This window comes from Simochromis diagramma, unplaced genomic scaffold (assembly GCF_900408965.1).
Source record: "Simochromis diagramma unplaced genomic scaffold, fSimDia1.1 OVJJ01000802.1, whole genome shotgun sequence".
NCBI classification, from domain to species: domain Eukaryota; kingdom Metazoa; phylum Chordata; class Actinopteri; order Cichliformes; family Cichlidae; genus Simochromis; species Simochromis diagramma.
The window spans coordinates 5808880-5834707 of NW_024387492.1; the positions used below are offsets into that span (position 1 = coordinate 5808880).

Consider the following 25828-nt stretch of genomic DNA (forward strand, 5'->3'; position numbering starts at 1 on the left):
TTGTTGAATTCATGGAACACTTATTTCTTTAGATTTAGGCATAGGTCAAAATCATTGAGAATTTGTTTTAAATGAGATCAGATCGTGAGATCATGCTTGAGCTAAACTATAAACCCATCTAGCAGAGCTTTTTTTTTTTTTTTATAATCATATCCTTAATTAAGTAGAAGTAGCTGTACTACAGTGGAAACATATTGCTGGAAAATGATTATTTGTGGAAAAAAACTTAAAAAAAACAAATCTGTGAGACACATTTTAGAACACTAGTTGAACTGGAGCCAAGAAATTACTTTAATGTACTGCCAGGTATACACCACAGATAAGTGCAACAAGTTGACCTTAAAAAACAGTGACAAAACAACTTTGTTTAATGGACAAAAATGTCCATTAAACAGGAGAAAAAAAATAATTTCAGGAGAAAAAATTAATACCGTTATGTATTTATCTTGTGTGTTTGACTCAGCAGCTTGTAGTCATCTCAGAGATGATGGACAGGAAAGTGCTTGTAGCAAAGCTGGGATTCAGGAGGAGCTGCTCCAGCACCTGTGCACCTTTTTGCCTTGTGTTTACTGAACACATGGCACCTTTCCACAGACGCACCAATGTCCCACCTGGTAGATCATCATCATGAGCAAAACTTAAAATAAAATCTTAGCAATAATATTTTGTGTTTGCTTGTGTGCATGTGTGCGTGTGTCCTACCAAGCAGACTGTCAATAGTCTTCATCCAGCTGAAGATATACAGTGTGTGGTTCTCCTCTGCAGTCAGATCAGCAATGTTAGGGGCGCTGTCGCCGTCCTAAAACGATAAGACAGAATGGAGAGTGGACAAAAGCCTTCTCTCACTTTGTGTGTTTCAGGAAAAAAAGAAGTGATGTGTAAAATAAACAGATGGAAAAGGTTGAAGATATGTACCTGTAAAATCCGACTTGGCAGAGGGGTTAGGAAAAGCACTGCTTTTTCCATGTTGGTCTGGAATCGAGCTGCTGCTACATATTCTGCTGAGTTCAGCCAGCTGTGAGCAAATGACACTTCTACAGAGGAATAGTGGCTCTGCCTGTAGGAGAAGCGAGAACACAGAAGCTGAGATTAAGAGAGCTGAAATTTGAGATAAATGTTTGGCTTTTTTGACCACTTGCAGGGAAAAACAGCAAGGCCTCGTCCTTGGTAGTTTTGGTGTGCACTGAACTACCAAAAATAGTTCAGTGGACAAATTTTTTTTTTGTTTATAAACATTTATAAATAATAAGGATAGTGATCACTTTTGCTCTAATACTTTTTCCAGCATCATTAGTATTGGCAATAAGGGCATTGATGTTAAAATTTGTGCAGGAAAGAGTACTGACACTGCTAAAACTAACAAGACTGCCAGAAAAAAAAAAGATGAAGTAGATTTAGTCAATGTCATTGTCATGTATGAATGTGTGTGTACATGATTTGTAATATGTAAAAACAGGATGGGTGACTGGGGGAGGAGGGTATGTGTAAATGTTTACTAATGAAATGCATTAAAATGATAGATTTTATGATAGATAAAAATAGATACTTTATTGATCTAACAAGGGATGTTGTGTTACAGCAGTAGAATAAAAAATGAAAATGATATAGTCTACAATTAATAAGCAACATGGTTACAGTAAAAGTAAAAGAAATTACCTGGATTTACATGCTGCAGAGGCATAGGTTGAAGCCATTTGGGCGTCCCAGTAGACACCAAGGATAGTGTCTTTCTTCACATCATCAGGCAGAAGAGATTCACTAGTAGTCTTCAGACCCTTAAAACAATATGAACAATTAAAGGAGTACATGTAGCTTTGTTGCTTCATAAAGCTGGTGCATTCAGGGAACACAGACCCATTTTGAACTATAATGGCACATGGCCCTGACTTTTTAAAATGTAATGTTTTCTGCTAAGGGCAAAATAATACAAGTTCAGTTCCCCCTTTAAAATTGCGGGATAATATGATGTGAATAGAAACTGTGTGTATATGTACCAGTGTATATCTGTGTTTCAATACCTGAAAAAAAGCATCCCACTTAGACATGGCATCAGGGTATTTAGCTTTACAGTCAGTATAAGTTGTACAATAGTCCTGTACTCCTGCAGGCACCTGCATCTGGACCTGGTAATGTAATAACATACATGATAATATGCACTATATAACATACATTATAAATAATACAAAATGGTCATATTCATTATTATTTAAACTGCAAATATTTGTGTGATGGCATGAAAAAGTGTCCTCTTCTTCTTCTTCTTCTTCTTTTCCTTCTCCTTCTTATTATTATTATTGCAGTTGCTGTTGTTGTTGTTTTATTTTCAAAGTGTTCATTTTCAGTTTAAGATAATACCTGAGCTCCTGCTCCCATGAAGCCCTGTTGTGCAGCAGACAGAAAGGAAAGTACAGATGCAAAATAGTTCACACCTGGAGAAACATAAAGAGGTCATTTGTATTTCCCCTGTGTTTATTTTTTATGCATTTGTTTCTTGTACTTACAGGCCCACCAACTCTGGGTAGAAATGCACATAGGCTCTGCTTCCAGGCCACAAGTTGTTGCACCCGTTGGATCAGCAAGACGCCCTGTAAAAACAACAGATCATTAGCTGTGGTCTTGTTTCTTTGTTAGTTGCATTATTAGGAGGCTCTTTATTCAGTTTTGTACTACAAAGTTTGTTAAATTGTGATGAAAGGATTATTATTGACTTAAAAAAAAAAAAGAAATGATACTTTGACTACACCTGAAGTTAACATCCATCCGAGCTGCAGTGGCAGTCCCCACAGCGGACTGTCAGTAGCATTTGTCCCCATGGATCCCATGAAGGGGTCTGTAGCAGCTATCATCAGCCGGTATAAACTCATGCGGTGAAGGTAGTTCCAGGGGTCTGGAACCAGAATCCCATCGTGCATTGGCAACTCAGTCACTTGGCTGGCCGTTTGTGCCCAAAGGATGGGAGCGCCATTTTCTAGAATTACTGCAGAGCTGCTGAGAGACACTGCACATGCCAGGACAAGGCCAAGGACCAGCAAACGAAGCATGACTGAGGTGTTGGGTCTGCAGAGAAGGACAGAGTCAAGAGCAGCTACTCTGGACTGAGAGTTTTCCCTTAAATACAGCATTTGTAACTTCTCTGAATATCAAAGTCAGTGCATGCAGATGTGCACCAATCACATTAGTCCATGTGACATATGGCTCACTGGACCCTGACCAACAGATAAGAGAATTTAAGTACATAGAGCTCAATTTTGTCCAAACATAGAATACTGAGTTCAGTGCAAAGTACATCTGTTCATCGTTCAAGCTGATTTGTTTACATGAACCCAAATCCACAACTTTTATAGTGATACCATCAGTAAATTGAATCTGGAAACACAAACCCCCAAATAAATTCTAAGAATTCTTGGAAAAAGTATACAGATTTTTACCCCCTTAAGTAGCCAAAGATAACACTTTTTATCTGGAAAAACTCATAAAATTTACTTTCACATACACTCACCGAAGACTTCATTATTTACACCTTGCTCGCACCAGGTTGGGCCCCCTTTTCTCATCAGAACTGCCTTAATTCTTTGTGTCACACACTCAACAAGGTGCTGACCATAGCCTTAGTTTTATGTTCTTGGCTGATAGGAGTGGCATCCAGCGTGCTGCTGGAGCCCATCTGCTTCAAGGTTCAGTGGTTATTTGAGTTACTGTTGCCTTACTATAATCTTGAAGCAGTCTTTTTTCTCTTTTTTGGACCTTTCTTTGTAAACCCTAGAGATGGCTGAGTGGGGAAATTCCTAAAAGAGCCAGACCAGCCCACAACAACCGACACCTTTAAAGCCACTATAACCTTTCATCCCCATTCTGATCCTCAGTTTGAACTTCATTAGGTTATCTTGGCCTTGGCTATGTGCCTGGACATTTAGATATGGTCTACATGTCTATGCATGTAGTTGCAGCCATGAGATTGGCTGATTAGAGAATCACCTTAAGAATCAGTCAAACCAGTGCACCTAACAAAGTGCAGTATACTCCAGTGAGTCTGTACTGGATACAGAAGTTAAGACTGTTATTGATTTGGTTAATCTGAGTGAACTTTGATGTGCCTGATGCGTCTGGTAAACAGAACATGTCTCGTAGCTTTATGTAACATCATAATGTGTTTTGTAAAATTACCACACTTTGCATGGAGTAAACACCAAGAACCAAATTATAACTACAATTTTAAAAAGTTGAGGTGGTGTTAGCAAGTGAACTGTTAGGTAATACTATTTAATCCAGAATCTGCATTATTCTGAAAGCAAAGCCAATTTTATATGTAAAGTAGGGTAGCAAATTAAAAAGAAATATCTTTCAGCAATATGGTGGCATGTATGTATAAATGGCCTGTATTTGTATAGCGCTTTACTAGTCCCTAAGGACCCCAAAGCGCTTTACACATCCAGTCATCCACCCATTCACACACACATTCACACACTGGTGATGGCAAGCTACATTGTAGCCACAGCCACCCTGGGGCGCACTGACAAAGGTGAGGCTGCCGGACACTGGCGCCACCGGGCTCTCTGACCACCACCAGTAGGCAACGAGTGAAGTGTCTTGCCCAAGGACACAACGACCGAGACTGTCCAAGCCGGGGCTTGAACCGGCAATCTAGCACATATAAACCACAGAAGGTGAACCAAAGCGCTTTAGAGACAGACACATTTACATTACATCCATCATTTGTACACAGTTCAGTTCTGGCCCATTAACGCATGAACATGAGCCCTTTGGTCTTGTTGGTGTGTCCACCGTGGATGATCTATTCTGGCTCCTTCGTGGATGTTCAGGTTGGGATCTGAGGAGTTTGATTTATGCAAATTAAGTGTCCAGAGCAGCTTTGTGGAGTGGCAAGATGCGCTGTCCTGCAATAGGAGGATGCTGCCATTGGAGGGTGCTAGTGAAATATTTGGTGGATAGACACCTGTAAAAGTAACATTCACAAGAATTTTAAAATACAAGGTTTTCCATGAAAACGCTGCATTGCAAAGAGATAATGAATGTATTCATTTCACCTGTCAGTTGTTTGTTTTTGTTGTGGTTAATCAGTTATGACCCATGTTAGCTGCAGGACCACTGTTTCTTTCCCCACCTTCAAGGGACATTTCCCACAAACTCTGTATTCACAAAGCCACCATCATTGTGTATGATCCCCCACACACCTGACACAAACCTTTTACTCTCCTGCCGCCTCACAAGATGTACCAGAACATCTAGTCCCTCACTTCCAGTCAGTGCAACAATTTCTTCCTTCAGGCCTCAGAAAGCTCAGTACTCAGAGTCTGGACTGGAAACTCATGCACATAGAAGTGAACACCCTACATGAATCAACTAGACTAGTAACATACATACACACTGAAGCACATGGACACACTTTACACATTCATACTTATATTGTTGTGCACATTTCTGCACACATAGTGCAATTAAATTTTACTTAATGCCAAATCAAAAGTAGATTTATATTTTAAGGTAAAGAACCTACAATAACAGTGAGAAAACTGCTACAATCAAATGACCCTCTATGAGAAAGCAAATTGTGACAGTGGGAATAAAAAACTTTCCATTTAACAGGAAGAAACCTCTGGAAGAACAAGGCTCAACAAGGGGAGGCCATCTGCAGTGACTAGTTGGGCACGATGGGAAGGAAACAGGCTAAAAAACACACTGTGGAAACCAACCAGCCAACTTTACCATGTAGAAAAACGGCATAGGTGTGAGGTTGAAATTGCACTAATTGTTTCTTATATAAAAGGGGATTAATTGTGCTGTTAAACGTCTTTACGTTCAGAGAAAGGGGCTTTTGTAAAGTTGGCTGTATGTGGCCCACGATTTAAAAGGAATGTATTCAATTCAATGTGAATTCAATTTATTAGGCCGATTCTGGGCCCCGAGCATCATATATGACACCCAAGACCTAAACAGAATTATAATCCTTTTTATGGCTCTGACACTAACTAAAAGCACTGATGTTGTCCAGTGTAAACTAGCATTTTTGGAACTGATTTGGACCCCTCACCTGCCCACGAACCAGCATCTCACCTGGTAGCCTACAGTCGATAAATACCTAAGAATGAAAGATCATGAAGCACTTAACTTGTGCTGCGTCGTTGCTCTGTTTTTAAGAAAAGGACAGTTTTTTGTTTCTATACTTTTCTGGGCTCCATTATGTTACCGTTTGACACCTTTAATTTACAGCTGCGGTCTCGCTGTGAGTGCAGCAGACATCATGTGACGGAGGAGTGGCCAAAAGAAAAAATCAGGAAGCACAACGACGCAAGAAACAAGTCACGAGAAAGGTAAAGTTCAAACTTTTACACAACTCAAGTAAACTTTTAGTCATTCTTGACAATTTCACTAACGTTTGAGACGACCAACGTATTTTTACGAGGTTGTTTCGTATTTTTAAGTTTTTTTGTTTTACAACGAAAAGCGACAAACATCTTCATACTGACTTCCCTTGTAACTTCATGACTCTTAAACCCGCTAATGTTAAAATGAAGAGCAGTGTACAGGTAACATTAGGACAGCGTTAACCCCAACAAACACAAGTAGGTCATAACTAAGTATTTGCAGTTTATCCGTTCATGTTGATGGCATAAAAAATACTCTGGTGATTTCCGCATTTTTTCCTTGTTGGCAAGGAGACAGAAACAGAACATGCACGTTGGTTTAATTAACCCTAATCACACTTTAATTTTTAATTAAAGCAAACGAGAAATATCCTGTCACTGTGACAGTTTCTTAGCAGGTGGCTATTTGCATACTAAGTTTCAGTCTTTTTTGAGTCAGGAAGTCTGCATGAGGAGCTTGTGCTAAATATTCCCGGCCCAACACTCCTTCACTTCAGGTTGTACAGTATGATATGAGCACCTTTATCAGACTGTAGGACTTTCCTTTTGGCCTTGATAGCTGTTTTTTTTTTTTTTTTTTAAGGTTAAAAGATGAAAATATTTTAATTCTGCAGCATATTTATAATATTTTATTTCACAGCATTGATATCAAATCATTTTAGCTGTAATGATCATTTGTGTGATCCCTCAATAATGTAAGTGTATTAGTTTCGCAGTGTTTTTAGTGGATAAGTACCAGCATAAAACTTGTTATTGTTACAGTATTTTTTATTGTTTCAGGTTACTCATGTTTACAGTATCACATTCCAAAGAAGCTGGACCTCTGAACCATTTCTAGGTCATGAGTTATATTATAAAGTGATTTATTTAAGCCACTCCTTCACTTTACTATTTCAGCTTCCATCCTTGCTCCTCTTAGCTTGAAGCTTAAGCTTACTGTGACTAATCACACACTGTACTCAGTGTTTGGGGGTGGGTCCACTGTATTCCTGTATAAAAGAAATAAACTTGCCTTCTCAGAGCTCTGAACTCAAATTTATTAAACACTGTGAGCAATGAGGACACCAGCCGTGTGGCAGGCTTTACTGTGTTGTGTGAGAATAAAACCTCGGACTGAGTTCATGAGTATTAAGGAGCACCCAGTGAAAGATAGTAGTGAGCTTCTCAACAGATATTTCTGGAGCTTTGCTTCAAGATGAAAACCTGTAGAAAGAAGGTGAAATGTAAGGGGGTGTCACAAACGTTGCATCATTTTTGGGGAGAGGAGATCACAGAAATCACTGTTTTATCTTGTATTTAATGCTGTACCTAATGTCAAAGATGCCATAAATAGAAACACAGTTGCAACATCTCTTCTTGGAAATTTGCAAGATACAATGATTATACTATATCTACACAAATGCTTTCACCCCGAAAGCCTGATTTTTTTTTTTCTACACATGACAGTCACGAGAACAGTGAGCTGACTCCAGACGCTAATTAGATCTCACTGTTAACTCATGAGCGAGTCGAGTGAAGCCTGTGGTCTTGTGTGTCCTCGTAGCTTTCATCATGGCCTACCAGGCTGGGATTCCAGAGGAGCCCAGTGTTTTGGTTAACCAGATCAGCTCCAACATCCAGAAGATCACACTGCTGAGTAAGAAATGCACACATAAAAACGCATTATTGTCAGCCAGCGCGTCCAGCACGTGGACACACTTCAATACAAATAAACAACATGCTTCTCTGTGACTTTCTTGCCAGCCTCCGAGCTGCAAAGGGCAATCTCTGTGCTGGGAACTGAACAGGACAGCAGCCAGCTACTACAGACGATGTGAGTTACTGGGGCTTGGTTGGATTTACATACCTGGGCTGTTATCAGAAGTATCTTAGTGAAAGTGCAAATGTGCAAGCGTAGAAAATGTTAGACTATTACAGCAATGTTTAATGCCGGCTAATTTTTTTTATATACTCTAAATTACTTCTGATTCCTTTTAAACCTATGCACAGTATTATGCCTACCATCCTTTGTCTTTGTAATGTCTGAGTACTATTCTCTACTTTAACAAATTCATTTTTTAATGTCATTAGTCAACAGAAGCAGCAACAAGGCAACCACTTGGCAAAGGAGACTGACCGACTGATGAAAGCTTTTACTGCACTCCCGGTCGGACCTGATCAGGTAATGAGTTTGTAAAGTCTTCCTGATCTAAAAGGTTTGTCACAGTCAAGCAAACCACAAAGAACAACCTCTCGGTCTAAAAAATAAACTCACTGGCACAAAGGCTGTAGTTCCTCACATGTCCATGGGGCCTGGTTACAAAATTGAGTCAGTCTTCATAGACTCCCATGTTAAATGCCCAACTTCACAGCTTCACTGCAGAAATAAATGTGTTGACAGATTGAAACAAAAATGCTTTTGACTTCTTCTTAGCTATAATTGTTATTTATATATCACATCATAGCGCTTCACTCTTTCATTCAAAGTGGTTACTTGTAGTTCCAAAGAAACCATGGCAACCTCTAAATGTTCAGAATAGCAGTCCACTGACCAATGAGCATTGTAATCCATCTTTTCTGTAGAATCTGTGGTACCATACCAGACTGATTAACTACAGACCATAGTTCTGACAAGTCCATTTGTTCATCTGTTTACAATATTTTTGTGTTTACTTTAGCGTCAGAGAAAGATACAGAGAGAGCGCCTGCTGAACGACTTCTCCGCTGCTCTGAACAGCTTTCAAAAGTCGCAGCGAGAAGCCGCCAGCAAAGAGAAGGAGTTTGTGGCCAGAGTCAGAGCCAGCTCCAGACTGTCTGTAAGTAACTGCCTGTCATCAGATCACCAAGTTGTTGGGTAGAGCATTAAACGACAGTTATAAAATAGGTACTGTATGGGAGTATGAGAGTGGGGTGAAGCCACTGCTATAAATGTAAACACATATATTACATCATTGCGTAGATTTAGATGGAATTCAGGTCTTTTGACACGCGTGTGAAGTGCTGTTTAAGAAGTGTTGTGTTTTTCTGCTTAGCCATAAACTGGACGACACATACAGGCGATTTTTTTTGTCAGCATAAGTGGTTGTGATGGATAGCAGAGGAGAATATGTTTGGTATCCTATTGAAAACCTACAGAAGAGTAGAGACTTGAAAATTAGACATTCTTGAAACCATAGAAAAAAAAAAAAAAAAGGTTTTATGCAAAGCTTTTTAGTAGCTTGTTTAAGCTTTGCACTAACAATCCAGCAAAACAAGTAGGTGCTGTACATCAAGGCTCACTGCCTTTTTCCTTTCAGCAGCAGATTTCACTAGTGTTTGTTCTCACTTTCGTGTTTCTTACTGTTTTCACTCTCTGCTTCCCCTCTCCCCAGCCTTCCGAGGCAGATGGTCACCATCGCCGAGTGTAGTTCTGCTGCATGTTAAGGGGGTTATCTTTCTCTCCCCACTGTCACAAAGTGCTCGTTCACAAACCTTGTTGGGTTTCTCTCTTCAGTATGTCGGCTTCTGCTGAGAAATTTCTACTTTTTATTTTTTTATTTTTACAAAAATCCACATAAAATTGTTATTGCACTGTATTCCACCACAGTGCTTGCTTGAAATAGTCACAGCTGGTTACAGTTTCACTCCTCTCTTAAAATTGTTGCAACCGCAGGCGTCAGTTCAGAAGTAGTTTCACATGAAGCTGTCACATGATTGTGAATCAAAGTATCTTTAATTGTGATTGTTGTAGTCACAGATTCCCATGATTGGACCCACTCACAGCTGTGTTCCCGTATCTCACTCTTGCTTATCTCGCTTCACTCAAAGTTTTTTTTTTTTTTTTATCTGCTATGCTGCTGATAAGTAGGAACAGCGTGTTACTGCTGCTATGTTTAATAATTTATTTTTGCACAGTAAATAAAGCTGCAAGGTGAATTTATTCAACTTGGCCATGCATATATTTTAACAATGAAGTGTTCTGCAAATACTGAATAATTCTTTTTCTTTTACTTATATATTGCAGCAAAGGACATTCTGTACTTACTGAATCATTGCTATACCCATAATCAGGAATAGAAGGACCTCTGCAGATTTGCAACAATAAGACTTAAATGTGTTCAATTGACTTCTAGCAGGGTGGTCAGCCTGAAGACAGCTTTCGAAATGTTCCTCCTATACCGAGGTAAGCCCACTGTTTCTGAACAGTATTATTCTTTCTGCTTTTTATTATTATAGTAAATAATGTTTTAACTACTCTCGTTGCATCTGTATGTAGTGATTCCCAGATACAGGTTCAGGCTGACGCTGTCACTGAAGAAGATCTGAGACTGATCCAGGAGAGAGAATCAGCTCTAAGGCAGCTGGAGGTAGAGATCAAATTTCAACACCTAATATCTGTGCAAAAAAATTCCACAAACACAAAGTCACAAACATACTGTAAGTGCCTCTTGAATATGGACCGGCTCTCTTGATTTTTAGTCTGACATCGTAGACATAAATGACATCTTCAAGGACCTGGGTGTGATGGTCCACGAGCAAGGAGACATGATAGGTAAGAATCTTTCAGTAAGTTAATGCTGACAGGTGTAACAGCTTCACATTGACAGTTTACGGCTCAGTGAGCAGGATTGTGCAGTTTCTACTCTTACCGCAAGTAAATTATGTATTTTGTTTTGTTTCCTGCAGACAGCATAGAAGCCAACGTGGAGAATACCGAGACCAATATCCAGAAAGGGATGCACCAGCTGGCCCGAGCTGCAGACCACCAGGTAATGTGACAGAGATATCTTAATGTATGATATGACAGAAGTGGTGAGGAACAGGAGTATGAAAAGACAGATGAGCTGTAATAAATGCTAGAAAAATGAGATTTTAACTTGGATTAGTAAAGCAAGACTGGTTGTTAGAGCCTGTTTCTGTAAAGCAGAATGTGTGCATGACTCTACATCATTTAATCAACTTATTAGTTAGATCATAAAGGAAAGAAAATTCAAAAACATTAAATTCCTTCTGCTTATTTTCTTCCAGCAAAGCTCCCGGAAGAAGATTTGCATTATATTGATAGTGTTGGTTGTTGTTGCTGTTGTAGTAGGACTAATCATCTGGGGCTCCCTCAAAGCCTGAGGGCTTCCTCCTCCTCCTCCTCCTCCTGTGTTTATCACCATGGACCAAGAATGAAATTTCATTCTTAATCTTTTTCTTCTTCAAAAACGGACAGAGGGGGGGAAAAAGATTGAAACACCGTCTGTCTTTTTTTTTTTTTTTTTTTTTTTTTTTTTTTGAAGCTTTGATTTAAAAAAAAAAAAAAAAAAAAAAAAATCATGTTTTTAAGATATTGTAGTCCTCAATGTCAGGACTACAACCTTGTTTGCTGTGAAGCAAATCTAGCTCTGGTAGCTTTATTGTCATGATCAGTGTCTGATTTAGGCATGGTTTCCTCTGAAATGGAAGACTTATCAGATGAAAGAGGCGAGTATTCGTGTTTAGTGGCAGTCATTGTTGTTGAGTACGTCCTGCCCTAGCAATGTGGAGTCGCTCCAATAAATTGAATGTACACAGTACACACAACGCTCCTGGGTGCAATAAGCAGCATGTTGGTAGGGGATGCTGCTGCAGCTGCCTCTTTTTGTCTGGTTACATATGCAAAATCCACATACTATAAGTTTCTCAGCAATAAAACAATGAAGTGCAGTATGTAAATTAAGTGGAAATGAACAAGCGCTAGGTGTGGGTTGCAGTAAAATGTAGCCAAACTACAGTCAGAATATTTAAAGCCTCTGAGGGGCAACAGTGTTTTTATCTGTTGTTTCCAATATTTTAAATGATTTGATTTTTATTCAGTCTTATGTATAACAAAAATAAAAGCAAGTGCAACTTTAATCTTGCTGTTAAGACGTTAGACTACACTCCAAATAATAAGGGGAAGGGTTTGTTATTATGAGACCAATTCTGGAAAAATGGCAGCGCTGTGTTAAATGTAAGTAAAAGCAGAATTCAGTGAACACAGAAAACGTAGCCAACCATGAAAAAAATATTTTACCCAGCGTCCCTTTTTTTCTTTTTCTTTTTTTCTTTCTTCAATAATCATGTTTGTACATTCAGTAGGGACTTATTTCTTTTAGCTTGTCAGGGAAATCCTTTTCATTTCACTGCCTGTCACACAAAGGATTGAAGTAAAATATTCACAGTAAATAGTGGCAAGTCAAGTAATACACAGTGAGAGCATTTGTAGGTTATTTGGCATTCACTTGTGGTTCTCAGGAAAAGGCATCTAATTGAGCAAATTACGTAAGAGCTGAAGGAAAGTTGTCACTAGTTTCTGTGAGAACTCTCTTATCCCTTGTTTTTAAAAACAAATAATTAGACAACCGATCTTAAACCAAAATATACTAATGCAAAGTATCCTAAGTTACCTTCTATTAGTAAATACTAACACTGTTGTTGTCATGCTTCTGTATTTGAACCCGATGGAAAATTATGTGTGTGTGCGTGCGAACTGTCTTCTATTTGCTAAATAAAAATTCAGAATCTGAAGTGTGAAGAGTGATTTTTAACCAAAATTGTAGGATACTTGAAACTAGATTATGCACTTTCTGAGACTGTTGTACTGCTACCAAGTTGGAGGTAGAAAGCTGAAGTGAGATAGCAAATTAATAATTTTTTTTGAAATATATTTTTAAAACTTTATTTTGATTCATTTTCCTTTTCAGTAACATATAGAAGAAGGAGGTGAAAATGAGCAGGGGGAAAAGGGAGGTGGAGGTGGGGGGTTGAACTTAACCCATGAACAGTTTGGATTGTTTTGTCTTATTCATCTTCTTCTTGATCTTATGACCTCTTTGTGATTTGCCTCCCATCATACTGGAGCTGAGACAGATTCATTGTCAACTGTGACCTTTTATTTTGAAAATCTAAGCACTTTGTTAATGACTTGAATTGACATTTTAAATTTCACAAAATAAAAAAATTTCTTGGTGGGGAAAAAAAGCTGAGATTTCACAGCCTCCTATTCAGTTCCTGTAATTATCCCAGGGCAAAATTTAGAGCAGTTTTTAAAAAAAAAAAATTATTTATTATTATTATTATTATTATTATTATTATTATTAAGGATATGTATGAGAGAAAGACAAGAAAATGATGATAATCAATACTTAAGTCTGTGATGATTTCGATTTAAACTATAGTATGACCTGAAAGTTTAATATAGATTGGTGTTTACTGTATGCCCATACTCAAAATCACAGACAGCCAGATGAAATTTAAATCTACCAATTACTCAATTTCAAGTTAGTCATCACCATCACCAATATGTCAATAGTTAGTTACCATGGTGAGAGCATTTTGTGTAACAGGCTGCAACCAACTGTTGACTTTTGCAAAATGGGCTTGGCATTCCTCTTGCACAATGCCTCATAAAAATCAAACCTGTAATTCACATCAAAGCGTTTTAAAATCCATGAGGTTCCCAAGAAGTTGCTTTGCAGATTCATGTTTTTGTGTTTCATGGAAGCAAGATGGAAAAGAAAGTAGTCAAGAACCATTTAAACGTTGGTTCCTCTGGTACTATGGTAAATATTTGCAATTATTTTTGTAGAAGCTTTAGATTTAGAGTACAAAGTGGTCATCATCTCATTTCTAGCAAATCTAGTATTGGAAATTTATCTGATCAAGATCTGAGTCTTGCTAGCTGTATGTACCCAGGGTTGAGTGTAAACTTTGAGTGTCATTTGAGAGCTGGTTCTTATTTCTTGGTGACAATACTGAGTCAGCATTTTTTCCAGATAAGGGTGGCCTAAGTAAATGTTTCATTAAAGGCTGGGGTTATGCCAGACCCAGTGTTGTTTACATAAAAGTGAATGTCTCTGATTTCACAAAAATAGCATTTAAATATAAATAGTGAATTGAAAAACAAAAAAAGAAAAAAAAAGAGGACTAGTAATAGATCTTGTGGTACACCTCATGGGAATTTTAATGAAAAACATCTTCAAGTGTACCTCGAAAATAGTTAAAAATCCGCGTTGTACGGTAGGTTATATGATATTCTTGTTTAATGTAAACAGGAGGAAATAGCATTCAACAGAGGATGAGATCAGGGAGCAGTTGAGGTAGCTAGAATATTTCAGAACAGACAGTGTTGGAGTTGGACTCGGATGTGGAAGTAACAGATTGCTGTGACGCAGAAAGCAAAAGTTTCCATGGCAGAGCGAGTGATGAGGAATACTGGACACTGTTGCAAATTCATCACTGAGGCACAGAAAGAGTTGAACTGAGCGTCAGTAGGACAGGGAATATTTTGAGCTGCTTACACACACAGAAAGTAGCAGGTTGCTGCAAATAGCTGAGCAGGATTTTCCTTCCCAACAGAAACCTCCCAGCTGTGGAGGATGAGGAAAGTTTGACTGGGTACAAAGTTACCACAAGAGAAGCTGGAGATTGTTAGGTTTTGGAGGACAAATTAAAGGACTTATTATTTTTAAAAGGATTTAACTTTTTGGTGGAAGTGTTAATGCATATCATTTTATAATAATATAATGTGTCTAGAAAAACCCCAATTTATCACACAAGTACAGCTAACAGCAGCAATAGTATATGGAAACTACACTCTTTTGCTCAAAAGTTAAAAAGTGGAGATAATAACCTCCTCTGGAACGAACAATGACCTCACTGAAGCGAGGTTTGTTAGTGCGTCATCAGAAGATGGACCAGAGGAAATAACAAGTTTCTATTAGCTTTCCTTTTCTTTTTTTTTCCTGAAAGAAGCTGTTTGAAAAAACGTAAATGGAAGAGAAGGTGGCATTGCTTGTGTCAACTTTTTTTTCCCCAGAGACGAGAGAAGAAATTTTGATCATTGTAACTCAAATTCTGAATTATCCATTGCCTAGTTACATTAATTCACAGAGCAGAAAACTGATATACATTTCAACTGGTCCAGAGTCACGGCCGAACCAAAGTAATAAATATTAGACTTCCAACAGATCGAGGGACATGAAAGAGAACATTGTTAAAAACATGGAACTCAAAATTGAAGCCAACAAGAAGTGGCAGAAATGGCAGTTCCTCTAATGGCCTTTTGAATGTTTAGCTCCAAGAGAAGCTTAGGAGTTCGAGGGTTATGTACAGTACCTATCTGAAATACTATGACTTGAAATCTGTCCAAGAGGCCTGTATTTCTGTTTTAGGGATTGAAATGACGGTGTTTATTAATCTAGTAGCAATCCCTAATTAGCAGCTAACATGTACATGGATTTAAATTGCTCAGTTCAGAAACCGTGGCTGAGGTCACAGTGGGTGTGTCCACCATTTATATCCAGTTTATAGCCCCTAAAAGCTCCAAAAACACTGGAACCTACATTTCCTACAATGCACCTGATCCAATCTTTTGTCAGATTTACCTGGTTTGCTTTACACAGATGCTTTTAGACTCATTAAATCTAGGTTTCATTGCATTTTTCCCAGACGCAGAAAACAAAACTGTTTTCACGAAGTGAAGTCATTTGAAATGATAACACATTTCTTTATGTGTAAATTTAGGTGCTCACCACATTCAAAGCACTTTTCACAGCAGGTACTTTATAATATACATTTCCTTAATGATAATGGGTATGTTTGGTAAAAAGCCCATTTCTGAATTAGAAAGTAGGTAATTATTGCTGCCAGCAGGGGGCAGTGTTGTATTGGCTGCTATAAAGCTCATAATATACCACAGTGCAATGACCTTACTTTTTATTTTTCAGTGGCATTCTAATGATGTTATTAGAGTGGTATGTTAATGTGCTTATGAAACACTTTTTTCCAGAAACAGAACAGCTACATAAACACTTCTGCTGCCTGCTGTTTTATAGTAGTGCTCACATGCAGACAAATCATTATGTAGTGACACAATTAAATCAGTCCAACCAATCAGGGCTCTGATCTTTCCTTAAATTAGATCATCTGTGTATGATCCATGTTAATTCACTTGAATCAAAGTCCAGACTGTCCCCTAAAGAAACTACAATTTCGAGCCCTTCAGTAGCCATGCAGTGCATTGAGTGTCCTTGAGATGGACAAAGTGTCCCCTCCTGATGTAGGGTGCAAATCTACTAATAAGTACTATTATCCGATGGAGCAATGGAGCAGTAGCTTATTTATCTTTTCAGCTGAAATCTTGTTAGCAGCAGACTTGTTCCCATCATAAATCAATCGTATTTTTATCCATTTGTTTTAACCTCCTTTTGTCCTGTCCGTTGTTATGGCTCATGCTACCTCTTGTCCATTCTACTTTGTTATTAAATGCATCAGTCAGCCGCAGCATTAAAACTACTGATGGGTTAGGTGAATACGAGTGATCGTCTTGTTGCGATGCACTGTTCTGCTAAGAAACACTGGGTCTAGCATTCTTGTTAATGTTACCTTGACATTTACCACGCAACCTGAACATTGTTAAAGAAGCGCACCCCACTCTGAGGGTTCAGAGCTATCATGGTAGGAATATGGAGACCTGCACAATGTTAGATAAGTTGTACATAACTTTATTCATTATTTTTGGTTTCATGAGGATCCAGTCTCTATTTTGAAGGTAGTCAGGGTTACTGACAGTATTTTCATTGCTATTAAATCTCATGGATTGCTGAAGTTCATAACTCATAATCAGAAATTAATTTCAAATCATCTAAAGTTCAGTAAACAGAAGAATAGATAAGTCAACTCAATTACTTTCTTGTCTCAGTGTCTTCACTCTCTTTCTGCAATCCCAGGTTGTCTCTGTAATGTTGAGATAAGGACTTTGGACTTTCTAAATAAGGTTTGTGTTGCATAACCTCTCCTTAAGCATCCCAGTCTCCATCCACTTGTATTCCTCGAGGGGGTCCAGAGCTGCAGAGGGCAGCATTCCACCCAATATCCCAGGAATGTAAACTTTACTTTGGAGTCTAGCAGAAGGAATGCAGAATGTTTGCTGTCAAAATGTCCTCTCTGTGGTGTATGAATATTAGAAGAAAAAAGGTCATAAATAAAGATGAGGTACAGCTCTCACTGGTGGGATGACAACTGGCACTAGAACAGAAAAGCATGCTGTGGGTTGGGGGGTGGATTTAGAGGCTTCTGTGTATTCCAGTAAATATTGATGTTTTTTTTCCTGAGGAGGAAGTAGCTCTCAGTTATGTGACAGGATGTTCCACGCTGAGGTGAAACCGCTGCACTCACCTGCTGTTTCAAAGCTAAAAATCGAATGTCACACACGCCAAAGAGTGCACCTGTGAAAAACTGTGTACCTCCCTGTGCTGAAAAACACAACAAAGAAATGACATTGAGACAAAGTAAATACTGTGTTTTTGAAGTCTAACGGCTTCTCGTAAAAAGGCCACAAGGAGCTTGTGGTAAATGCTTAAAAAACTTCAATAACCAATTGGTAAACACCAAACCAGGCTGATATTTACCATCGGGGATCAAAGAGGCAGAAATGTAAGGGACTTTCCTTTTTAGTGTCCAGGTTAGTAAGAATAAGGGACTGGCATCGTCTGGCTCAGATGTAGGGCTAAAAGATTACATTTACCAAGCTGAATTTAGTGTTTGTTTGTTTTTAAATTTTAACTGACATACTTTGTTTTTGTTTTGTTTTTTAAGCTTGAGTTGATTAAAAACATAGTACTATTAGCAGTATTTCTACTTAAGTATAGCTTTACAGGCCTCTTTGTGCCAATGACAGTGTGCCACTTTAAATCTGAATTGTATGTATGTTGTATGAATGGATGTGTACTTACATTAACAGTAAGACATACTTAAACATTGAAAATACTAAAAATCACCACCTGATAGAGGGTGATAGATAAACTTAAAGAGTAACTGTAAGTAACTCTACTACTAGCTTTTTTAGCTTCTTTCAGCTTGTTTTTTTATTTTAAACTGCACTAATTTGCTGTTTTGTTTTAGTCTCACTTGACTTCTGTAATTTATTCTGTCTGCAGCAGACAGTGAGAAATTTTCTTGAAAGTTGCAAACCTCAATCGTACCTTTGCAAACTGTCTTCGTTTTGAGCAGGTTCTGTACTGGTTATCATACAAGGCTTAAGTGTGAGTTAATGAAGGGGAAAGCTTAGCTTAAAAGAGAGAGAATATTTAGCTTAGCTTACATTATGAAAAAATAAGCTACCGCAGACGTACTCGTTTACAAAATGAGGGAATGTATGTGTTAGCATACAGGGCTGTGTTCCTTGGGCCTAACAGGAACATTACGCTGATAACGATTGGTTCCAGTGTGACCAGTTACACTTATCTGCTAAGTTGGTTGTTACAATCACCAGATTCAGCAACTCAAAGCACTTTGGCAGAATGGGGAAGAAAGGGGATTTACGTGACTTTGAACATGGCATGGTTGTTGGTGTCAAATGGGCTGTTCAAATTATTTTTAGAAACTGCTGATCTACTTGGATTTTCACACATGACCATCTCTAAAATGGTCTAAAAAAGAGGAAAATATCCAGTGAGCTGCAGTTCTCTGGGAGAAAATGCCTTGTTGATGCCAGCGATCAGAACAGAATGACCAGAATGCTTTGAGCTCATAGGAAGGCAACAGTAACTCGAACAGGTAAAAATAAATAATTAAAGGAAACTCATTACACTGATTACAAATAGGGTATACAGAAGAGCGTCTCTGAATGCACACACATCAAACTTTGAAGCAGATGGGCTACAGCAGCAGAAGACCACACTGAGTGGCACTCCAGTCAACTAAGAACAGGAAAGTGAGGCTAAAGTTCACACGGACTCACCAAAATTAGACAATAGATGCACGATAGCACTGTGGTTAGCCCCGTTACCCCATAGCAAGAAGGTCCTGAGTTCAATTACACCATCAGGATGGGGTCTTTTTGTGCAGAGTTTGCATGTTACTCCCTGTGTTTGTGTGGGTTCACCCCGGGTACTCTGGCTTCCTCCCACAGTCCAAAAACATGCAATTAGTGGAGATAGGATAAATTGCCCATAGGTGTAAATATGGGAGTGAATGTCAACGCCAATGTTTTTTTTGTCTATGTGTTAGCCCTGCGACAGACTAGTGACCTGTCCAGTGTGTACCCTGCCTCTCACCCTAAGACAGCTGGGATAGGCTCCAGCGCCTCCCGCGACCCTGAAAAAGCAGAAGTGAATGGATGGATTCTTGGAAAACAGTTGCCTGGTCTGTTGAATCTCTATTTCTGCTGTAGTTGGTAGGGTCACAATTAGGCATAAACAACATGAAAGTATCGATCCACCCTTGCTTAGATCAACAGCTAATCATGGTATAATGGTGTGGAGGATAGTTCTTAGCACACTGTGGGCACCTAAATACCAACTGAGCATTGTTTAAACATCAAATTCTACCTTAGTATTGCTACTGACAATGTCATGCCAATATGGACCAATATCCCTGAGGAATGTGTCCAGGAATTTACTGAATCTATGTCACAAAAACTTACAGCAGTTCTAAAGGAAAAGGAGAGTCCAACCTGGTATTAGCGAGGTGCACCTAATAAATTGGTTGGTAAGTGTGTATAATTCATCTTCCAAAGCCAGGAGCATGATCAACTTCTAGAGTCCCGCTTACCCTGCAGACATACTTGATTGAGTGGATTTAACTGTCAAATGGGCAGGACGTTCATTTATTTACTCGTTAATAAACAAGAAGCAAAGTAAAGAAGGATTTCTTCAACCTCCCCTTCAAATGTCTTGTGTGAACAAGTGTGGTTTGCTCAGCTCAAATCACCTCCTATATATGTAGGAGGCTGTTTGAACAGAGGAATGTCACCACGAGGAAAAAATGCTGGAAGACAAACTATGGCGAATTCGTATTACACAACAGACGTCATAGCCTCCAGCCGCCTCGCTGTTGGAGGGAATGAAGGATGAATGATGAGGGAATGGATGGAAGAAGGCAGGGAGGTAATTGAGGAATGAATGTGCGTCTCCTAGGTGGCCATGTTGTTGTCCTGGAAGGATGTGGGCACCAGTCAGACCACACACACACACACACACACACGTACACACACTAGCACCATGGCCTCGCCAGAATCCAGCTCTTGTTATTGTTATGTAGTGGTAAGATTTAACTTCATGGTGGACCATTGGAATTAGAGTCTGGATCCTGGTAGATATTTGATTCTTGGTTTCCATAATGGCGGGTAATAAATTGTGGGTGTATGTCACGGTGGGAGTGTAGGAATTTGGCTCTAGTTTCTAGTTCCTGTTGAACCACAGTTACACTTAAAATATTGAGATGGTATACAGTCTTCCATGCTAACTGCATGGTTTTAGGCGGTCGGGGAAACAAATCCACACCATTTTCTGTTTCCTCTCATTCCATGGTAGCTCATTGGAGGGCTAAGAGCAAACCAGAAAATATAATTGTAATGGAAAGGAAAAGAATGAGGTAACCTGTACGCTGCACACAGCCTTATGGAGAGTCCTCAAGAATCTGCGTGGTCATTAGAGTTACTGACATTAAGTGTTTACATGTGTATAATGAAACACCTCTTTCTCTCTCCTCCCCAACCATTTTCAGAGACTGAAAAAGATGTTTAAAAACATACAATTTTAAATCTTTTTCTGTGTACCCGACTGGCTGGACAACGTCTCGTGAGTAAGAATGTGATTCCATGTTTGTGGATCCCATAGACTTGAGTCTCAAGTGAGATATACCTGTTAATGAGCTTCACTGACAGGGGTTTTGACGTCAGAGACGGAAAGGGCTAACAGAGGAAGAGGTGTCAACAGTGTGTGCACAAGCGTGTTTGAGGAGGCAGGTGGAGCGGACGGGGTCAAGGGTTAAGAGGGTTCGATGGGTGGAGCGATGGTGGTGATCGAATGAATGGTGCTCCGCAAACACAGCTTGCTGTCACGAGCATGCTGGAGATGTGTGGACGTCCACGAAACCGTGAGAGAGGAATAAGTGGATGAGTGTGTGAGAAAGGAAGAGGAAGGAAGAGAAGGTAGACGGAGTGCTTACGAGAAGGAAAGAGTGAAGGAGGGAGGCCCTCAGTTTACTCACAGTGTTGTGATAGATTCGTCATGTTTCCACAGCAGGGGGATTCTCAGACTGTTTGTTTCCATTTTGTCGTCTGGTATTTACCTTTAACTGTAAAAATGTAGCTGTGTGTTAAAGATCGGGTCTATGAGAATAACTGAGACAAGACTTCAAACGAATTCTGTACATTAAGGAAAAATACTTGTTTGGCCATGTGATGAGAAGTGATATAACAGTGCTGAGAAATAAGTTTTTGCATATATTTTTTGCATATTTGTCATACTTACATGTCTTCAGATCATCAAACTCATTTTAATATTAAAAAAATTACCAGAGTTTCTAAATGATGATTTTGTTTATTAGGTGAAAAAAAGCTATCCAGACCTTCCTGTGTGAAAAAGCTAACGGTGAGATGAATTTTATGTCATACATGAAATCAGATGTATATACATGTCATAAGATGAGCTCAATCACACTGAAAAGGTGAAACGAAGATAAAAGGAGAAGAGGTGACATTCACTACCAAAATTAAAAAAAGAAAATGTATGAGATACACAGTACTGTGCAAAAGTCTTGAGCCATCCCAAATTTATTTCTACTTATCCAGGTAAATTGTAAATAGGTGGTAAATGGAAATGCGGTACATAAGCCAAAATAAAGTTTGTACAATTCTAATCAGCTTCAAAGTCCATATTTGGTATGACCGCCTTTATTCTTCAACACAACTCTCTTAGACTTGTCGTAATCTTCAGGAATTGTTCTCCAGGCTTCCTGAAGAACATTTAAAGCTCTTCTTTGGCTGCTGGTTGTCTTGTTTCACTATTTTTCAAGATGATCCCACACTGCTTCAATAATGTTGAGATCTGGGTTCTGAGGAGGTCAGTCCATGACTGATAGTGTTTAACTGTGTGCTTTTCTATCCAGGTATGCTTTCCTGCAGTGGCCGTGTGTTTGGGATCATTGTTATGCTGAAAATGAAGCTGTTGGCAATCAGATGCTTTCCAGATGGCATTGCATGATGTCTGTTTCTGATGACACTTTTGAGTGTTCATAATTCCATCAGTTTTGACAAGATGCCCAACACCACTGGCTGAAATGCAGTCCCAAACCATGAAAGAGGCTCCACCATGTTTCACAGATGGTTGCAGACCCTCACTGTTGCACCTCTCTCTAACCTCCTCCATATACGAACAGAACCCACATAATTCTAACTAAACCAGCCTCAGGAAATAAACATAAAGAAACCAAGAATGAAAACTGTATAAATTGTAACAAACTAATCATATAAGAGAAACGCTGAAAAACAGAAAAGAAAGTCCCAAACCCACAGGACTCGGTAAAAAAGCTGGGATCATGATAAGGAGTTTATATTTTTGCAAAGCCTATACCTTTTCACATTTTTTTTAAAAAATTTTTTATTTGTCGGTGACTTCAAGCGGCAGTAAGACACAACAAGCCAAAAAGAATCAATGTCAGACTTCAGCTAAATTCATCTCCATGTTTCTGCACTGACTGGTTCAATCCGACCATCAAAGGCACAAATCTGCCACCACATCAAGCATTTCTTTTTTTGGTTCTCAGTATAGACTTTTGCTTTTTTGCCTTAATTTATCCTGGGAATATTTGCCAAGTACACACAGTCTCTTTCATCAACACCCTTCTTCACACGTACAAAGTTACACACATTCATACCTGGCAGTTGCCCAGTGCAACCACAGTCTTCTACTGTTCGTCCAGTGAGCAGCTCCATCAGAGTTCAGAAAATTGCTCAAGGTATTAGTTAAAAAAGAAAGAATCAGGTCACATTCACTTCCCAGAGCTGGATTTTTCTTGGCAAATCCAAGAACTATCTCAATTTTCACATCAGCTTTCTTGTTTAAAGTTAAGACTGGCACATATTGGAACTAGTCCCTTTGTATAATGAGACATATTAAAAAGAAAAAACTCAGTGAAACTCATCCAATCAAGAGTAATTTTTAAGCCTCAGCTAATAAAAAATATTTTATTAATTGCGAGAGCCAAATTTTAGATCAGCAGATTTAGAACATATTGTTAAACTTGGCAGTGAAAATCTGTAATCATCCTGATACACATTTTAGGCCTAATTTCTGTTGATTGCATTCTGTAAGAAGACTGCTATATGCTAATTTAAGCGTGATTATGACATAGACTGTATGTAAAAGATGGAGATAGCCAAGAGCTTTGACAATATTTTTTGCATATACATTTGTAAATGTATCAGGTTGATAAGGTATATTGGCTATGATGTTAATAATTAGCTGACAAACTAATACTAGCTGTAAGCAAAATATTTTATGTAATAAAAATAAATAATAAATAAAACAAAGACTAGAATTTGACTAGAGAACTAACTAAAAATGTTGTGTGGTTGAAAAACTAAATAAACTAAAATAAAAAAAAATGAAACATGTCTTTAGTTCTAGTTTTACTTTTTACTGTTTATTCATAATGGTCAACAAAAGCAGCATGGGGATTGTTTTATGCATGTTTAAAAGGATCTGACTGACTAAATGGCTGTGAGTGAATTACCTTCACAAAGTGTTGTGTCCTATTGTTACCATCATTCTGGATTTAAATCATATTTCTATCACTTTCCTCAATTATTTTCTCAATTTGTGTTTGATCGATGTAATTGTTACAATGTAACAATGGTTCTTGGCAATAAATCCTACTGTTGAAAACATAAAAGTTTATGTCCGTTTAAATGGTGTTGAGCAGCAGAGTTGAGTATGTACTGACTCTTTGAGCTTGTGGTACCCCAGGTTGATTGACAGTGCTGCTCAGCGACAAGTCCAAATTCTGCCTATGGCAATTAGATTGTGGGGTCAAAGTGTGGGGAAGACACAGAGAACGCTGTGCTGGTTGCTACACCAATACAGTAGCAGCTTTTGATAGTTTGGTGCAGCATCTCCATCACTAGAAAAACAAGGTTTGTAATCTTTGGAAGCAATCTGAATGCATAGAGATATGAAGATAAGATTCTGCAACCACTCCCACATCTCCGCAATTGAACCCTGTACTCAAAGATTCTGGCACTTGCCTCCACAGAGTGGGGTTTATTAGAAACTACCTCCAGAATTTGGGAGTTGAGAAGATGGAACGACCTGCTGGCAGTCCTGATCTTAATTTCACAGAACTTGTGGGATCAGTTTGGACATGCTCTTTGTGCGAGAGTGGCCAACACAACCACACTGCCCGAGTTGTGCAAAATGGTGGTTGAAGAATAGGATGCCACCTCACGGCAGTGTGTGACAAAACTGGCGACCAGCATGATGAGGAGGTGCCAGGCTGATGTGGCTGTGTATGGATCTTCCACAAGCTACTGAGGCCCATGTTTTATAAATGAATAAATTCTTAAATTGTCAATATGTCTTATTTCATCTAATCCCATAAAAGACACCAATCATGAGACAATAGCTGAATAACCTGTTTGGCACTGGCAGAGAAGATATGGCAAGTTTCAACAGTCGCATCCCCTTAAATCCACATACTCAACTCTGTTGCTCAACCTTCAAATGTATTTTGCTTACAAAAGTGGCACCATTTAAGGTGAAATAAACAGGCTTTCCAATGGCAATCTAAAAGTGACACTTGGATGTTCATTCTCAGTGAGCGAACCGTTCAGTGCTCATCTTTTCATAAGAGCCATCCTTTCACGCAGCATGTTGCTCTGCTCAGACCAGTCTGAACTGCCCGTTGCTAGGACAGAGCCACTTCAGCATCAAACGATATTTTTAATCAAGTGGTCAAACGCTATTGCACAAACATTCTAAAGTAGCTTAGGTCAACAGCATCCCAGAGCCTGTTCTGTTAGCTGGAATGCTCCCGTATGCAGTGAACAGGCCTCTCTTTGTGTTTCAGTCCAGCAGCCTCACGCCACAGCGCACCGCTCTGGAATCCTGTTTGTTTTCTTTCAAATTTCTCAACCTAGTTCCCTCCGCTGTAGAGGCGCAGTGTACTTTGTGTATGTTCTTACTCTGTTTTAAGATGCATCTGTGTTTGAACCAGCGTAGCAACAGTATGGCTCATTGAGCGTGCGCTCATTTTAAACTGGTGCCAGAGTTCATATGCTTTAAAGTGGAATATGCTGGAAAGTGAGAATTTTACAGGGTTTTGTGCCTGTGTAAATCCAGTCAGCCCCAGCGCTGGTTGTTAATGTGAAGGATAGCAGGTAGATGCGTACTGGATTGAACTCAGCTTTCTGTGGCCAGCAGGCCTGGTTTCTAATTTGCAGTGCAAAATATTTGCTCTGGTAGTTTCCTCCCTCTGATCGAAGTACCAGGGTTCATGAAGACTTGACGAAGTTCTACCTTAAAAAGACACTTTCAAAATAAAATTCAGTTTGTTGTTTTGCATTTCTGTACTCCCACACATTTCTAGTCAATCCACTTATCTAACCAGTAATCTGCAATTATCCACAATACAGAGGACTTGCTAACACCCTCCATGCTGACTGGACAATCACCTCAGGCCTCCTCTCTCCCTCTTTA

At 39.0% G+C, this 25828-nt stretch overlaps 2 protein-coding genes across 3 annotated transcripts; one reads left to right on the top strand and one right to left on the bottom strand.

Annotated features, from left to right (window-relative positions):
* Positions 1-457: 457 nt before the first annotated feature.
* On the bottom strand, positions 458-3109 carry LOC120724934 (protein LEG1 homolog). Its single transcript, XM_040017467.1, has 8 exons — positions 2744-3109; positions 2502-2585; positions 2356-2429; positions 2019-2123; positions 1657-1775; positions 916-1057; positions 703-799; positions 458-611 (listed from the first exon to the last, which is right to left on the bottom strand). The coding sequence occupies exons 1-8, from the start codon at positions 3039-3041 to the stop codon at positions 460-462; spliced, it is 1071 nt and encodes a 356-aa protein (XP_039873401.1). The 5' UTR covers positions 3042-3109; the 3' UTR covers positions 458-459.
* Positions 3110-6196: 3087 nt separating this feature from the next.
* On the top strand, positions 6197-11566 carry LOC120724943 (syntaxin-7-like). Of its 2 annotated transcripts, none has more exons than XM_040017481.1 (10): positions 6197-6329; positions 7927-8019; positions 8127-8196; positions 8454-8544; positions 9041-9178; positions 10475-10524; positions 10618-10708; positions 10821-10893; positions 11028-11110; positions 11370-11566. In XM_040017481.1, the coding sequence occupies exons 2-10, from the start codon at positions 7935-7937 to the stop codon at positions 11463-11465; spliced, it is 777 nt and encodes a 258-aa protein (XP_039873415.1). In that variant the 5' UTR covers positions 6197-6329; positions 7927-7934; the 3' UTR covers positions 11466-11566. The 2 variants fall into 2 exon arrangements, with proteins under 2 accessions (XP_039873415.1, XP_039873416.1); XM_040017482.1 differs by having other exon boundaries at positions 10478-10524.
* Positions 11567-25828: the final 14262 nt, after the last annotated feature.